Below are 15,108 nucleotides of genomic sequence, written 5' to 3'. Positions count from 1 at the left end.
GGGGGCTTCGGAGACAGACTGGAAAAGGCATCAGAGAGAGGGAGACAGGCGCACAGCAGTTTCAGGCTTTATTAACAAACGGGTGTTAAAAACCAGATGGGTCTATCTGCCCCTCTGGGCTCTCACCTTCCCGGGGTGGGGGGGCTGGCTGGGAGGGCAGCACTGTGCCCACCACCCCCCTCCCTCCCCTGGGGCTCTCGAGGCAGACGACCCTCCCCTGCAGAGGCGCCCCTCACCCTCTCTCTGCCTCTGCAGCCTCACCCACTTCAAGCACAGCATCAAGCCCCACCCCATTCCCTGGGGGCCTTGTCCCGGTTTGGGGTGCCCCTGCCTAAGTCCTAACCCTGGTCGGGGTGGGGGGCAGGCTTGCTCGGCCTCCTCTCCTCCTGCCTCACGTCTCTCCCAGGCTCGTAGCACAAACGGCACAGGCTTGGCAGACAGACAGACAGACAGACAGACAGATGGGGAGACTTCTCAGTGCAGACAGAATCTGAGGCAGGGGTTAGATGGGCCGACTTCTCTGAGAAGTTCAAACACTACAGACACACGTCAGGCTGTGGTGGGGTCTCTTGCCCTCTGCAGGCCTGTTTCTGGGCCCTGGGTGGGCTGGGGGTTCACGGAAGGACGGTGTGAAAGTGTCTGCACACAGTAGGTGCTCACTAAGCGCTGGTTTTCCTCCCTCCAGGGTCTGGCGTCATAGTTCCTTGCTGAACTCCCTCACCAGCGTGTAGCCCATGCAGCCCCAGCTCCCCTCGGCCTGGTAGCCACAGCCCTCCAGCATCCCGGCCACGCCCCACGCTGCCACGGCCACCGGGACCACTAGCCGGGCCCGGGGCTCCCCCATGCCGCCCGCCCAGGCTCGAGCCCGGGATTCGGCAAAGGCCAGCAGCCGCCTGCCCACGCCTCGGCGGCGGTGCCAGCGAGACACAGAGAGGCGGGTGACCCGGGCCCCGTCTCCAGCGCTGGAGCCTGGGGCCAGGGCCAGGACCCCGCACACATCCCCCGAGCCCCGCACTGCCACCCAGGGCCCCCCCAGCCCGCCCGGCGGGGGCAGCGAGCCCCACCGGGCCCGCAGGCCCAGCTTCATGGCCGCCACGGCCAGGAACACGGGCAGGAGGAGGGCCAGGGCGAAAGAGGCCAGGACGAAGCGCAGGCCGCTGCTGGCTGCCGCCAGGAGGAGCAGGGCCGGTGGCCGCGTCAGGGCGTGGAGGGCCACACGGTTCTCCGTGTCCTTCACGCCAGCCTGCGGGCAGGAGGAGCAGTCAGCGTTGGGGGGCTCCCGTGGGCAGCAGGAACGGGGCGGGGAGGAGGCAGGCCCTGCCCGGGAGGGATCCGGGGCCGGGGTTGCCGGAGGAGAAAGGAAGGCAGTGAGCTGAGGCCTGTGGCGGAGGGGCCGGGACCACACGGCTGGCACGCTGGGCTCTGAATGAGTGAGCTGGTGAATTAGGAACTGCGAGGGCTCCCACTTCAGTGGAGAGGCAGGCGCCGGGCACCAGGGAAGGCTGGATGGAGGAGCTGCCCCAAGCAAGAGAGAAAGCTGGAGGGGCGCCTGGGGGGTCCTCGAGTGCCAGGCTGAGGCCCAAGGGCTCTACTTTGAAAAGCAGGAGGCTGGGGCGTAGGGAAGACTGGAAGTGGGCAGGATAGGGAAGGAGTTGGTGTGTGGTCAGCTCCACAGCCCTACAGCGGTGAAAACCCTTTTTGATCCCCAGGGTAGGGAGAAAGAACTAGAGAGAGGAGGGCCCAAGGGCCCTCTTAGGAGCAAAAGACTGCTCGCCGGGGGTCACGGCTGGCTCAGGAAGGTGACTGAAGCCACTCCAAATGCCAGCCCTGCCCCCTCCCAGGCTCCGTGGTGTGTCCCCGCCCCACCCCCAGGTTCATTGGTGCCCCCTCATTCTGTCCCCGCCCCCTCCCAGGCTCACTGGTGTCCCGGCCCCTCCCACTGGTACCCTCCCCCAGACTCACTGGTGTCCCCGCCCCCCCAGGCTCATTGGTATCCCCTCATTCTGTCCCCGCCCCCTCCCAGGCTCACTGGTGTCCCCGTCCCCTCCCAGGTTCACTGGTGTCCCGGCCCCCCCTCACTGGTACCCTCCACCCCACCCTCCCAGGCTCACTGGCGCCCCTGCCCGCTCTCACCTTCAGCATCTCCAGCACTAAGGGTTTCTCATCTTCCCTCATCTCCCGCACCGACAGGTGGCTGGGGGCCATGGCAGCCCCCAGGCTCCCGCGCCCCCAAGGGAGCAGGCGTGCACCTGGCGAAAACAAGCCGGTCAGCGTCAGGAGGGCACCTCTCGTCCCCAAAGCGCCCCAGAGCTGCGGATCAAGCAACAGTATGTCCCAGGTCAGGTCCCAAGAGAGGTCCGAGACAGGACAGTCTTCCCCGTCAACCCATCGACCTTTCTAAAGTCTCTCGGGGTGCCCCCCCGGCCCCCAGTGGTGTCCAGCGATCTACGCCTAAATGCCCGGTGCACGCCAACACCTGCCAACACCGGGCTCCCTTCCAGGTTCCGGGGCGGCCCTGGGGGTGAGCGAAACTACCCCCACAGGCAGAGAATGGACTGCGCTCCCCACCCCCCAGTGCCCAGAGCCTCTCTGCCCCAACCGCCCCCGAACGGCGTCTTGTCGCAGGAACAAGGACTTGCAAGCACCTCTGTGGGTCGCTTCGCTTTTGACAAGGTGCGAGGGGAGCAGGGTTGAGAAGGGGGTCGTCGGCGGAAGTGACGTCAGACTCGCGCACTGGGGGGCGGGGCGGTGCCCGCTCTCGGCCTTAGCAACTGTTGCCAAGCTTCTGGCAGGGGGTGGGGGGAGAGTCTGGGCGTGGGCTGGGAATGGACTAGGGCGGGGAGCGGCAACCCTGCAAGGGGAGGAGCAACAGAGAAAGGGGGCCTGTAGGACGCAGGCGGGGGAAGGGGCAGGGGATGGGAGCGGGGGACCCGGCGGGGTGGGGGTGGGGGCGAGGAGCGGTACTTACCGGGCGCGCGCTGAACGCAGGTTTGCTTCCCGAAGTCCCCTGGTTCCTGAGCAACCTGAGCGCAGGGGGTGGGGGCGGGGCGGCGAACTCAGTGGGTCTATTCTCTTTGGTTCCAGGGCCTTCGCGGGAGGGGCCGCGTCAGCATCTTGAGCCCACTGGCTCCCAAACTGCCCCACCCCAAACCAACCCACCCCGGCTCTCAGTGACATTCGGGATGGGCATTCCCACCCACCCATTTTTCCGTGAGAGGAGGGGTGGGGTGACTTACAGAGAACAAGTGGCAGACCAGGATTCTAGATTCCAACGCCTCCCCCGTATAGTGACCGTTGCATCCCTTTTTTAAAAAAGGATAAACAGAGCCCACATAGGAGACGTGGCTGGCCCCAAGACGCAAAGCAAGTCACCTGCGAACCAGGAAGCAAGAGATGAGACTCCAAGTTCCCAAGTGGTGGCTATGGCCATGACAGTGACCTCCCAAACCACAAATAAAACAAAAGCACAGGAGAGGAGATTCTGGTCTTTATTAGCAAGCCCAGCCTGCAGTTCCCCTCCCCCCAGCTCAGCCCAGCCCAGGCGGGCAGTGAGTCGGGGGTCTCTGTGTGGGGCGGGAAGGGGAACCAGTGGTTCTACTCAAAACGTGTGCACCAGCTGGACTGCGGGCAGAGTCTGGACGATCTGGATGGAGGGTAGGCCCTGGGGGGTCATGCCCCCAGGTGCAGCTCCCGCAGGGACCACTTGTACCATCTGGGAGGCAGGAGCCGCAGGGACGCCCGCGGGAGCAGAGCCTGAGCCAGGTGGTGGTGGGGCCAGCAGCTGCAGCGCAGCGGCGCCTCCCCCAACGCTGCCACTCTCCAGCAGCTCGGTGGCCGGGGCACTGCGGATAATGAGCAGTTTCTGTCCCGGCGGGCCAGGGGTTGGCGGCTCAGCCAGCCCCGAGGGTAAGGTCTCTACCTCCTGCACACACAGCTGGGTCTGCTCCCCATCAGCCCCGCTCAGCACCAGGACACTCTGCAGCCCCTCCTCCGTCTGCAGCGTCTCAAAGAGCACATCCTGGACCACACCAGTGCTGGCCTCACCGTCACCGGGCTCCCCCGGGCCGGGGTCCGCCAGCAACTCCTCCGCTGCCCCACTCTGAACCACCAGCAGATTAGGCGCCTCAGTGGTGACGGCTCCCCCACTGGAATTGGACAGCTGACCCGTTACAGGCTGCAGCTGGACCGTGGTCACCTCCGGGGCCGGCTGGAGCTGGACCGTGGTCAGTTCCGGGGCTGGCCGAAGGGGTTGGAGCTGGACCCCGCTCACTTCCTGCGGCCCTGCCTCCCCAGCCCCCACATTCTGCAGAACTATGAGGCTCTGCGCTCCCGCGCTGGCCCCGGTGTTGCTCCCTCCCTGCACCCCTAGCCCCCCAGGTCCTGGCAGCCAGACTACTCCAGCCCCCTGCCCAGCTTTCCCCACTGCCCGTGGGCCCTGCCTTGCACCGCTGCCCCCACCACCAGTACTGGAGGAGGGCAGCAAGATGAGCTTGGGGGGAGCGGGGGGCGGCGGGGGTGTGGGGGGCTGGACGCTGCTGGGGATCAGCTGGAGGCCCTGGGCAGTCTGCACCAGGAGAAACGTCTGGGAGTTGGGGGCTGCTGGGCTGGGGGGCGGGGCCTGGGCCGTGACCCCTGCCACCTCTAGGGAGAGCGTGGCTTGGAGGTGGGGGAGGACGTGGACATCTTGGGTGGCGGACGGGGCTGGGGCGGCAGCCAGTGGGGCAGGGGGCTGGGGGCCGGCGCCGGGGGCTGCGGGGCCAGAAGTGGCGTTGGCCGGGGCATGCGTCCTCAGGTGCCGCTGCAGGTAGGCGGCCATGACAAAGCTGCGGCCGCAGATGGGGCAGGCGAAGGGGCGCTCGGCCGAGTGGGTGCGCTGGTGCAGCAGCAGGTTGGACGAGTGCGTGAAGGTCTTGGGGCAGAGCGGGCAGCGGAAGGGCCGCTCGCCCGTGTGCACGCGCTGGTGCTGCCGCAAGTTGGAGGTCTGGGCGAAGCTCTTGCCGCACACGCCGCAGGAGTGGGGCCGCTCGCCCGTGTGCACGTGCCGGTGGCGCCGCAGGCACGACGTGTTGCGGAAGGCTTTGCCGCACTCCCCGCAGGCGTAGGGCCGCTCGCCCGAGTGCAGCCGCAGGTGGTACTGGTAGTGCGACGACCACTTGAAGGTAAGGCCGCACTGGCCACAGGTGAAGGCCCGCAGGCCGGTGTGCACGCGCTGGTGGATGGCCAGCAGCGACGAGCGCTTGAAGGCCTTGCCACACTCGCCGCACTGGTAGGGCCGCTCGCCCGTGTGGTCCCGCAGGTGGTAGCGCAGCCCCGATGAGCCCTTGAAGGCCTTGCCACACTCGCCGCATTTGTAGGGTCGCTCCGCGGAAGCGGGGGCGGGCGCGGGAGCGGGCGGGGCGGGGGCGGGGGCGGGGGCGAGCGGCTCCTGGGGACAGGTGACCTCGGCAGCCTCGGCCTGGGGGGGCGGGCGCCCGGCCGCGGCCTCCTCCACGTGGCACTGCTGGTGCGCCAGGAGGCTGGCCAGCTGCGGGAAGGCGCCGTCACAGCTGCCGCAGCGGAACGCCTGCCCGCCGGCCGCCCCGTGGCTGTGCTGGTGGCGGGAGAGGCCGGCCACTGTCCGGAAGGACTTCCCGCAGGGGAGGCAGGCGAAGCCAGGGGCAGCGGCGGCGGGAGGGGGCTGCGGCAAGGGGGACGGCGGGGACAGGGAGGGCGGCGGGGGAGGGTCGGCCTTCCGCGGCTCCGAGGGCGCGTCCGCGGGCGGGGGCGGCGCCTCCGGCCCGGGGCAAGGCTGGTGCTCCAAGAGCAGCTCCTCGCTGCCGAAGCCTAGCTCGCAGCCGTCGCAGCGGTACACCAGCTCCACCGTGGTCTCGGCCGCGGCCAGAAAGAGCTCGGGCACCACGGGCGGGGGCGCGGGCGGCGGGGGCGCCGGCGGGCTGGGGGTTTGGAGGGGCCGCTGCAGGTAGGCCTCCGAGACCAAGACCTTGCCGCCGGGCTCCCGCGGCGGAGGGGCGGGGGCGGCGCCCGCGGCGGGGGCGGCGGCGCTGCCGTGGGTGCGCTGGTGCAGCAGCAGGTTGGACGAGTGCGTGAAGGTCTTGGGGCAGAGCGGGCAGCGGAAGGGCCGCTCGCCCGTGTGCACGCGCTGGTGCTGCCGCAGGTTGGTGCTCTGCGTGAAGCTCTTGCCGCACACGCCGCAGGTGTAGGGCCGCTCGCCCGTGTGCACGTGCCGGTGGCGCCGCAGGCTGGACGAGTTCTTGAAGGCCTTGGGGCAGTCCGGGCAGGGGTAGGGCCGCTCGCCCGTGTGCTGGCGCAGGTGGTACTGGTAGTGGGACGACCACTTGAAGGCCAGGCCGCACTGGCCGCAGGTGAAGGCCCGCAGGCCGGTGTGCACGCTGCGGTGGATCTGCAACAGCGACGAGCGCTTGAAGGCCTTGGGGCAGTCGGGGCACTGGTAGGGCCGCTCGCCCGTGTGGCCCCGCTGGTGGTAAAGCAGGGCCGAGGAGCCCTTGAAGGCCTTGGGGCAGTCGGGGCACTTGTAGGGACGCTCGCCCGTGTGCGTGCGCTGGTGGTGCAGGAGCCGGGACGACCAGCGGAAGGACTTGCCGCACTCCCCACACTCATACTGGGCCGTGGGGGCCGGAGCCGCGGGGCCCGGCTTCTCCCCGGCCCCCTCTGCGGTAGAGGCCGGCGCCATGTCCGTGTGGGAGCCGACCATCACACCTGGGGAGGGATTCCGGGTCAGGCGAGGGCGGGCGCTCCCCCCACCTCCGCCCACACACCGGGTTATCTCAACCCCAAACCCACGGGGTGGCCCTGTGAGAGGCACGGGACACATCCCTTAGGATTACGGCTTCCTGTAGTGCAGGTCAGCTCTGGCCGGAGAGGCTGCCCACGACGGAAGGCTTTGGGTGCTAAAAAGGAAACGTATGGCAAACTGGGAGGAGCTGGTCGCCCCGCCCCCCACCATGCCGGCCATCTCCTCCAGGAGGCTGGACTGCTGGACGTGGCCTTTATGAGGCCAGGTACTGCCTTTCCGGCTATGCTCAGTCCCTCTAAAGACAGGCAGTGTCTTCGAAGAAGGCTGGGGTCTCTAGCACCGCGCTTTGGATCCTCTGGTCCCTCTAAAGACCTCATCCCCATCCTGCCTCAATACCCGCTTCCACTGCCACACCCCAAACCCTTTCACGACAGACAAAGCCTCTGTGAGCATCCACTCTCCACCACCACCCATCCTGCTCCACCTCTCCCTCTTGGGACCCTAACCCAGAATCCCTAGGTTCAGCCATATCTACCACCCATTGATCCTGTGGGCTCTGCATCCTCCGCCCCCTCATCCACACCCTCATTGCCCCCCTTATCCAGCACAGATGCTGCTGGTGACTGGAAAGTGCCTGGCCTCAGCCTCCTTTTGCATTCGTGCCCAAGGATCTCAAAGCTCCCTCCCCAACACCCTGCACTGCTCATGCTGCATTTCTCTGGTCCATTCACCCACCCCACCAGGTGATACTTGCCATGTTTCTTTTCCCCTCAAATCTCTCTCCTATCCCCTCTTGCTCTTAGCAGGTGACCCTGCCATTGATCTTGTCGCTGAGAAAATAAAAGCAACCAGAAGAGAACATTCCCATCTTCCAACAGCTACACACTGGTGGTTCTCAGTGGGGCAATGGAAGCTCCCTGGACCACCACCACCACGCCCTCCACCCCAGCGGACATGTGGCAATGCCTGGAGACTGTTCTGGTTATCTGGCTGTCGACTGGAGGAGCAGGTGCCACTGGCATCTAGTGGGCAGAGGCCAGGGACGCTGCTCGGCGTCCTACGAGGCACAGGACAGCACCACCCCCAGCCCCCAAACAGCAAGGAGCAATCAGTTCAAAACGCCAGTGGTGCTGAGGCTGAGAAACCCTGCACTACCCCTTCCCGCCTGCCTACTTCTGGGCCTAAAGACTCTGACTTCCCACCTACAGCGATTCTCCTCATCTCCTGGACCGTTCCCATCAGCGTACCCACAAGCCAGGTCTCCCATCTTTATAACTTTAAAAAAAAATTTTTTTTGGCTGCGTTGGGTCTTCATTGCTGCGTGCGAGCTTTCTCTAGTTGTGGCAAGCGGGGGCTACTCTTTGTAGCGGTGCGCGGGCCTCTCATTGCGGTGCCTTCTCTAGTGGAGCACGGGCTCTAGGCGCGTGGGCTTCAGTAGTTGTGGCACGTGGGCTCAGTAGTTGTGGCTCGCAGGCCCTAGAGCACAGGCTCAGTAGTTGTGGCACCCGGGCTTAGCTGCTGCACGGCATGTGGGATCTTCCTGGACCAGGGCTCGAACCCGTATCCCCTGCATTGGCAGGCGGATTCTTAACCACTGCGCCAGCAGGGAAGCCCTCCCATCTTTAAAAAAACAAAAACCCTTCACCCCACTTCCTCCTCCAGCTCTGGCCTCATTTCTGTCTCCTTGCAGCAAAGCAACTTAAAAGTGCCATCAATACATGCTCTTTCCCATCTCAAACCCTGTCAACCAGATCCTCCCCCCGCCCCCTCCACTCATGGCCTCCTAGTTGCTAAATCCGGTGGTCTCTGCTCAGTGGTCAATGGACGCCTTATTCTCTCTCTCCTTAAACCAGTCCCCTTGGCTTCTGGGATACCGCGCTCCTCACCTGCCACCCTTCTCAGTTTCGGGTGCTAGTCCTACTTGTGAATGCAGGAGAGTCCAGGGTTCTATCAAGCCTCCTATTCTGTATCCACACTCTCCCTGGAAGCCCTCACCCACTCCTGGGACTTCACAATCTATAAACTGGACAATTCCAAAATTGAGCTCCACTTGCCACCTGTCCTTTGAAACCTACACCCCTGCTGGACTATGCCATTTGGATGCCTAACAAGACACCTCAACCTTAACATGCCCAAAGCCTAACTCCAGTTTTTCCTCCTGCTCTCTCCCCTCTCTGGCCCCGGCAAATCTCTCTTTCACTCCCAGTCTGCTCCATCTCCAAAAACACCTTTATTCTTGCTCAGGCCCAAAGTCCCAGGGCATCCTCACCTCCTCTTTCTCCCTCACTCTCTATGACCAGTCCGTCAGCCGACTCCCCTAGTCCAACAGGAGCATCCTTGGAATCTGGCCACTTCCCACCAAGTCCCCCATTACCACCTTTTTCTAGGGCACCAACATCTCCCTCCTGGGCAACTGCAACAGCCTTCTGACAGCTCTCCTGGTTTCCACCCTTACTCTTCCTACCCCCAGTCTGTTCCCAACACAGAGGCTGAATGGAAACTGCCAACACAGACAGACCATTTCATTCCTCTCTGCTAAAGCCTTCCACTGCTCCCATTTGAGAGCAGAAAACTAATCCCTTACAAGAACCTACAGACTTCCCACGGCCTATGGCTTCCTTCCCTCCCTGACTGTCCTGCTAGCCTCTCCAACCCTCAGAGCACTCTGGTCACAGGGCCGGGTCAGGCATGCCCACTCCCACCTGGGGCCCCACACAGGCCCCTGCCTAGTACCCCCTTCCCTCCAATATCCAGTAAGCTCCCTCCCTCACCTCCAAGTCTTTGCTGAAATGTCATCTTGGGGAATTATTCCCTGACCACCCTACCTAACTCTGCAACCCCTCCCAGCATGCCGCATTCTCTTTCCCTGACTTATTTTTTTTCTCCATGGGGCTTATCACCTTCTAACCTACTTTACAATCAGAGTTTCCCAGCATCAGCACTGTTGAGATTGGAGCCGGACAGGGGGCTGTTTCCTGCATTGCAAGTTGGTTAGCAGTATCCCCGGCCTCGGTCCACTGGATGCTGGTGGCATCTTGTTCACTGTTGCATCCCAGCGCCTAGGATAGTATCTGGCACAGAGTGAGTACTCAGTGAACATATCTTGAATGAAAGAAAGCTGGGCATCCCTTTGCACAAGCCATATAGATTCCCTTTAAAAAGATGAGCGTCCCCTTTAAAATGTAAGCAGGTCCTTTTAAGAGGTTATCCCAGGAAGCTGCACGTGTCTTTCAGAAGGCCGGCATGCCTTAAACAGGAGACAGCCGTGCTCTGGAAGAGCCGGGACCCATCTTATCTGGTAAAGAGCATCCTCTTCAAAAGGCCGGGCCACACCCTTCCATCAGGCCCGACTTCCCCTTTAAGAGGATCCTGCTCTTGCACAACCATCTCCACCCTTTCTCAGCTAAACTAGGGGCTGCTTTGAAGCCACTAGGATTCAGAAGCTTTTCTCTCAGTATCTGGGACACTGTCACCGGCCTTTAAAGAGACAATTTATTCTCTCAAATTAAAGCGGGAAGCTCTTTATGAACTGCACAACCTGCCCCCGCCCCTTTAAAAAGCAGCCCCCTTGCCCTTTAAGGGGGCGGAGCCGGCCCGGCGGACAAAAGTCGGAGGTGAGGTAGCACCCCTTCCCTTTAAGGCATCCCTTCCGGTTTCACGTTCGCCGTTTCCCCAACGTCTCCGCCCTCCGGTCCCTCCCCCACCCCCGCCCCTCCGGTCTCTCACCTGCGGCCCCGACCGGGGAATGAGCTGGGGAGACCCAGGGCCTTCCCGCGGGGGTCGATGGGAAGGCGGGGCCCCTGCAGCGGCGGTGCAGGCGTGGGGGCCGGGGAGGGGGCGGGGGCACGCTCCCTCCCAACGGCCCCCGGCGCGAGGCACCCAACCTTTATCGGCGGCCTCTCGCGCACACAAACCCCGACGTCGCCGTCCGTGCGTCAGGACGCCACGTGCGCAGAGGCCCCGCCTCCGTACCCCCCATTGGCCGCCGGCCGTGTCGGCCCTTCCTGGCGCAGGCGGCGCGAGGCATCTTGGGAGTTGTAGTACTCTCGGGACCCCGACCACTCGGTCCTTGCAGCGGTCGCGGGGGTCGGCCCAAGGCCGGGGAAAGCTGGGTCGGGACGCAGGGTCGCACGTTCCCCTTTATGAGCATCGACTCCCTCTCGTCTGTGATAGAATCCTACCCCGCAGCGCGGTTCCCGAGCAGGCGTCGCCCACCAGGGATGTGGTCACTCCGGGCCTGGCCCCACGCCCGGGCCTCGGGGCTCCCATTTTTTACCCCGTTGGGAAAACTGAAGCCCGCAGTGCTTCCTGCCCCCAAAAGGTCTCTCGTGCTTGCGGTTCCGGGGCGTCTCTTGCAGTCTCGCTAGTGCGGCTGTTGGGGAACCTGGGCCCTGCTATGCAGGGGGCTGCCCAGGGCACCAGGGACCCCTGCCTCCTTCGCAGCCTGGGGGCTTAGGGGAAAACGGGCTGTCCTGAATCCCCTCTCCCTCGTTCCCATGTTCAGCTCTCACCAGCCTCGGCCTCTAAGTCAAACTGACTTTTCTGCGGGTCATCCAACTAGTTTCTCAACCATGGCACTGGTGACATTTGGGCCGGCCTTTCTTTACTGTGGGGGCTGTCTTGTGCCTTGTAGGGTGGCTAGCAGCATAGTGGCCTAACCCTAACCCACTAGAGGCCAACAGCCCTCCTCTCCTCGCCACCCCGCTCCCCTCCACCACACGTTATGACAGCCGTCTCCAGACCTGGCTGCAGTTCCCCTGGTTGAGAACCACTGTTCCAAGGCAATCCTCCTCAGTCTGACGGCTACCCTTACCGCGTCACTTCTCAACTACCGGAAAGCCCCTGTGCTAGGAGGGGCCCCACTACATGCTCAGCGGCACTCATCTCTGTTCCAAGACAGACGGATGGGGTCTGACTTTGCCACCCAGGTGTCCCCAACAACCAATAAGGGGCTTAATCAGAAGCAGACGGCACTCTGTTGAATGAGTGAATTTTTACAGCCTCCCATACAGTTTCCCAAGGCCCCCAGGCAGGCTGGGACTCAGGCGTGATCTGAGCTGTTGGACCTGTCCCTGCCCAGCAGGGTCTTTATGAAATCTCCAGTGAATTCATGCATATAAAACCCTTGGCTTCCAGCTCAGCCCAAATGTTCCTCTCACTTCAGCTTTCACCTCCCCTGCCAGAAACGAAGCTGCCAGAGGCACTGGGTGGGGGGTGGGGGGCGGGGGTGGGGGAGGGACGCCTGAGGAGAGTTCTGAGCTGTTAAGGAGTAAAGAGGGGAAAGCTAGGAAGAGGAGAGACCTGCAGGCCCTGCCCCCTGGGGTCTGTATCCAAGGCTCCTCAACACATCAGGCTCCGGCCGCTAACGCTAACGGAGGCTTGGGGATGGAGGGAGGATCCCCTATGAGCAACTGGCTCCCACTCTCGGGGCCCGGTGCCTCTTTGGGGAGGAAAAAAAAAAAAAGTTGTGCAGATTTGACAGGCTCCTTTTCAAGACAGCAGTAACAGCCCTGTGGGGTGACTGATGGGACGCTAACACCGCGTCTGGCTCTCCAAGGACACGGATGGGAAGAGGAGTTGTCCCCCCATCCATCCCTGAGCTGGACCCCTCATGGAGCCTCGTATGCGGAGTCCTCTGCAGCTGACACAGATACCATAGGAAGTTATCAGAGGCACCCAGTCCAGATTCTGTAGTGTCCAGACCCTCAGTCCTTACCCAGGACCCTCCCCAGATCTTGCCCTAGCAGCTGGGACATAGCAATGGGGGCTTGGGAGGGGGCAACAAAAGTTCGGTCCCAGTGAGTTTACAAAATCTACAGGGGGTGAAGGGTGGCAATAAACAAGACATAATAAATAACACATATCCCATGCTATGTGCCGCTAAGCGTCTCAGAGAAAAAATACAGTAGGAGAGATGGGCGTGGGGGCATGTCCAGGGCTGGGGCGGTGGGTGAAGGCTTGATGTGGGACTAAGCAAACATCTGGACATACGCCTGACCAGTCCCCAGGCATCCTTTTTTTTTTTTTTTTTTTTTTTTGGCCGCGCCACGCAGCACGCAGGATCTCAGTTCCCTGATCGGGGATCAAACACCAGGGATTGAACCCACGCCCCCAGCAGTGGAAGCGCAGAGTCTTAACCACTGGACTGGCAGGGAAGTCCCCCCAGGCATTCTTATTTCCAGCCAACAACACCCCGCCCCAGGTACTTTTCGCAGCTGAACCCCTCCCACTAGATCAGGCATCCCATCCAGCCCCAGTCCCCCTGAGCCCCCTGCCTTGCCAGCCAGGTGAACCATTCTTCCCATGGGGTACAGGGACGGGAGTGGGGACTGCGGTCTTTGAAGGTGGCCAAGACTACCTACCCAACACTTCCCTGGGCCCAAGGTTGTCACTCACGTCCCACAAGCCCTGTGTGCACGTGAGGGTGTCTGCATTTACCCCCATCCCAGCCAAAAGGATTGGCAAGGTCTGCACCCCCATCCCAAGGAAGTAGTCGAAGGAGAGGAGAAACCCTGGTAGGAACTGGGGAGCCTGGCCCTTCCCTCTTCCCCACTCTCCGTCACCCATCCCTACCAGCCACACTCCAGGTAGTGGGGGACGTGTGCCAGGCTTCTCAGGCAGTCCAGCTCCAAGGTGGCTCATCCAGGACCAGAGTCTGGGCCCTGCCCACTTTGATTACAGAGCATGGAGGGGGCTCAGGTCCCACTCACCGTGCCCCCACCAGTGCTCCTGGACCCCAGGCACCTGAGCCCTTCGGCCAGCCTCCCTTCCCTCTGGAAGTGGGGGGTGTCCTGCTGTGTGGACATTCGATTCCGGTTTTGGCCACTCAGTCCAACACCTTGGTGACAGCACAGCCTGCGCTCACTGGAGAAGAGAGGATTGGGGTTGGGGACACCTCTCCCTGGAGCAGCCCTCACCCAACCCCCCAGAGGAGGTGTCTGGGGGCAAAGACAGGACTCCCAAGGCCAGAGACTAAAAATAAAATATCCTACAGACATAGAGAACAAACGTATGGATACCAAGGGGGAAAGTGGGGTGTGGTGGTGGGATGAACTGGGAGATTGGGGCTGACATATACAAACTACTATGTATAAAATAGATAACTAATGAGAACCTACTGTAGAGCACAGGGAACTCTACTCAGTGCTCTGTGGTCACCTAAATGGGAAGGAAACCCAGAAAACAGGGGATATATGTATATGTATGGCTGATACACTTTGCTGTACAGCAGCAACTGACACAGCAGTGTAAAGCAACTATACTCCAATAAAAAAATAAATAAAAAATAAAATAAAATATCCTTTTTCACATAAGTGGAGTAACAAGAGCAGAGATACACTTTACGTGGGGGGGGGGGGGTAGGGGGCAGGCAAGAGAAGTCCCCAAGTCACAGCTGTCAGCTGTCCCAGGAAGAAGGAACCAAGGGGCCAGCCTGTGCCTCCCACAGACTGAGAATGCTCCTTTCCAGCACCTCTGGGGGCTCTCATGGGGCGCCCCAGCCTGCCCTGCCCTGCCAGGCCTCTCCACATGGAAGGGGCATCACCCCCAGTCCACTGGGGTTGGCGGGGCAGTAAATAAAGGCTCTCTGAAGGTTCTTGGCCAGGCACAGAGCTGGAAGTGATTCCTGCAACCAGGAAGGGACTTAACTGGGGGTGTCTCCAGCCCCAGGGTCCAGCTCCATCCAAGGCCTATCTAGCGGGTCTCACATGCGTGTCAGAAGCCCATGGAGGCCGCCCAGGGCGTGGGAGCCAGAGGAGACCCCTCACCCAGCCTGGTGGGAAACTAGGGCAGACTCCCTGGAGGAGGACAGTTCACAGGGTCCCACCTGTGTGGGGAAAACAGACCCCTCTGTTTGTTTTTTGTGTTTTTGGCTGCGTGGCAGGCGGGACCTTAATTCCCCAACCAGGAATGGAACCCAGGCCCTCAGCAGTGAAAGCGTGGAGTCCTAACCACTGGACCACCAGGGACTTTCCTAGATTTCTTTATATATGTAATATATATAATCTCTCTAGATAGATAGATAAATAGATAGATAGATAGAGATAGAGCCTATTGGTTCTGTTTCTCTGGAGAACCCTGACTAATACAAGAAGATTTTCCTGGGTGGGCCTGATCTAATCAGGCGAGATCTTTAAAATTGGGTCTAGAGGTCAGAGCCGTGGAATATCAGTGATTCTCCTGCTGGCCTTGAAGACAGCAGCCTCCAAGCGTTCTACAGATGCAAGGAAACGAATTCTGCCATGCGAGCTTGGAAGAGGACCCCAACCTCAGCCTGCACCTTGATTGCAGCCTTGTGAAACGCTGAGCTAAGGACCCAGCTCAACTGTGGTGCCTGGACTCCTGACCCACGGGGA

General features: G+C 62.0%; 2 protein-coding genes across 11 annotated transcripts in view; both read right to left on the bottom strand.

The window, feature by feature from the left end:
• Positions 1 to 51: 51 nt before the first annotated feature.
• Positions 52 to 10,559, bottom strand: NAT14 (N-acetyltransferase 14 (putative)). Of its 7 annotated transcripts, none has more exons than XM_068528021.1 (6): positions 10,481 to 10,559; positions 3,237 to 3,372; positions 2,969 to 3,087; positions 2,646 to 2,851; positions 2,134 to 2,249; positions 52 to 1,243 (listed from the first exon to the last, which is right to left on the bottom strand). In XM_068528021.1, the coding sequence occupies exons 5-6, from the start codon at positions 2,203 to 2,205 to the stop codon at positions 695 to 697; spliced, it is 621 nt and encodes a 206-aa protein (XP_068384122.1). In that variant the 5' UTR covers positions 2,206 to 2,249; positions 2,646 to 2,851; positions 2,969 to 3,087; positions 3,237 to 3,372; positions 10,481 to 10,559; the 3' UTR covers positions 52 to 694. The 7 variants fall into 7 exon arrangements, with proteins under 7 accessions (XP_068384122.1, XP_068384124.1, XP_068384120.1 ...); XM_068528023.1 differs by lacking the exon at positions 10,481 to 10,559 and adding an exon at positions 9,667 to 9,724 and having other exon boundaries at positions 2,134 to 2,310; XM_068528019.1 differs by lacking the exon at positions 10,481 to 10,559 and adding an exon at positions 9,667 to 9,724.
• Positions 3,470 to 15,108, bottom strand: part of ZNF628 (zinc finger protein 628) — a 57,818-nt gene continuing 46,179 nt past the window's right edge. Inside the window, exons 1-2 of one of the 4 annotated variants that reach the window (XM_068527870.1) lie at positions 10,481 to 10,672; positions 3,470 to 7,584 (exon numbers count right to left, since the gene is read on the bottom strand). In XM_068527870.1, the coding sequence (XP_068383971.1) occupies positions 3,599 to 6,832 (3,234 nt within the window). In that variant the 5' untranslated portion in view covers positions 6,833 to 7,584; positions 10,481 to 10,672 and the 3' untranslated portion in view covers positions 3,470 to 3,598. Of the gene's footprint in view, positions 7,585 to 10,480; positions 10,673 to 15,108 lie in introns of those variants that run through there. The other 3 variants (XM_068527872.1, XM_068527871.1, XM_068527869.1) reach the window with 3 other exon arrangements.

Source organism: Eschrichtius robustus, chromosome 19, assembly GCF_028021215.1.
Source record: "Eschrichtius robustus isolate mEscRob2 chromosome 19, mEscRob2.pri, whole genome shotgun sequence".
NCBI classification, from domain to species: Eukaryota; Metazoa; Chordata; class Mammalia; order Artiodactyla; family Eschrichtiidae; genus Eschrichtius; species Eschrichtius robustus.
The sequence above is the reverse complement of the archived record's forward strand: the minus strand, read 5'-3'. Positions and strand labels throughout refer to the sequence as shown.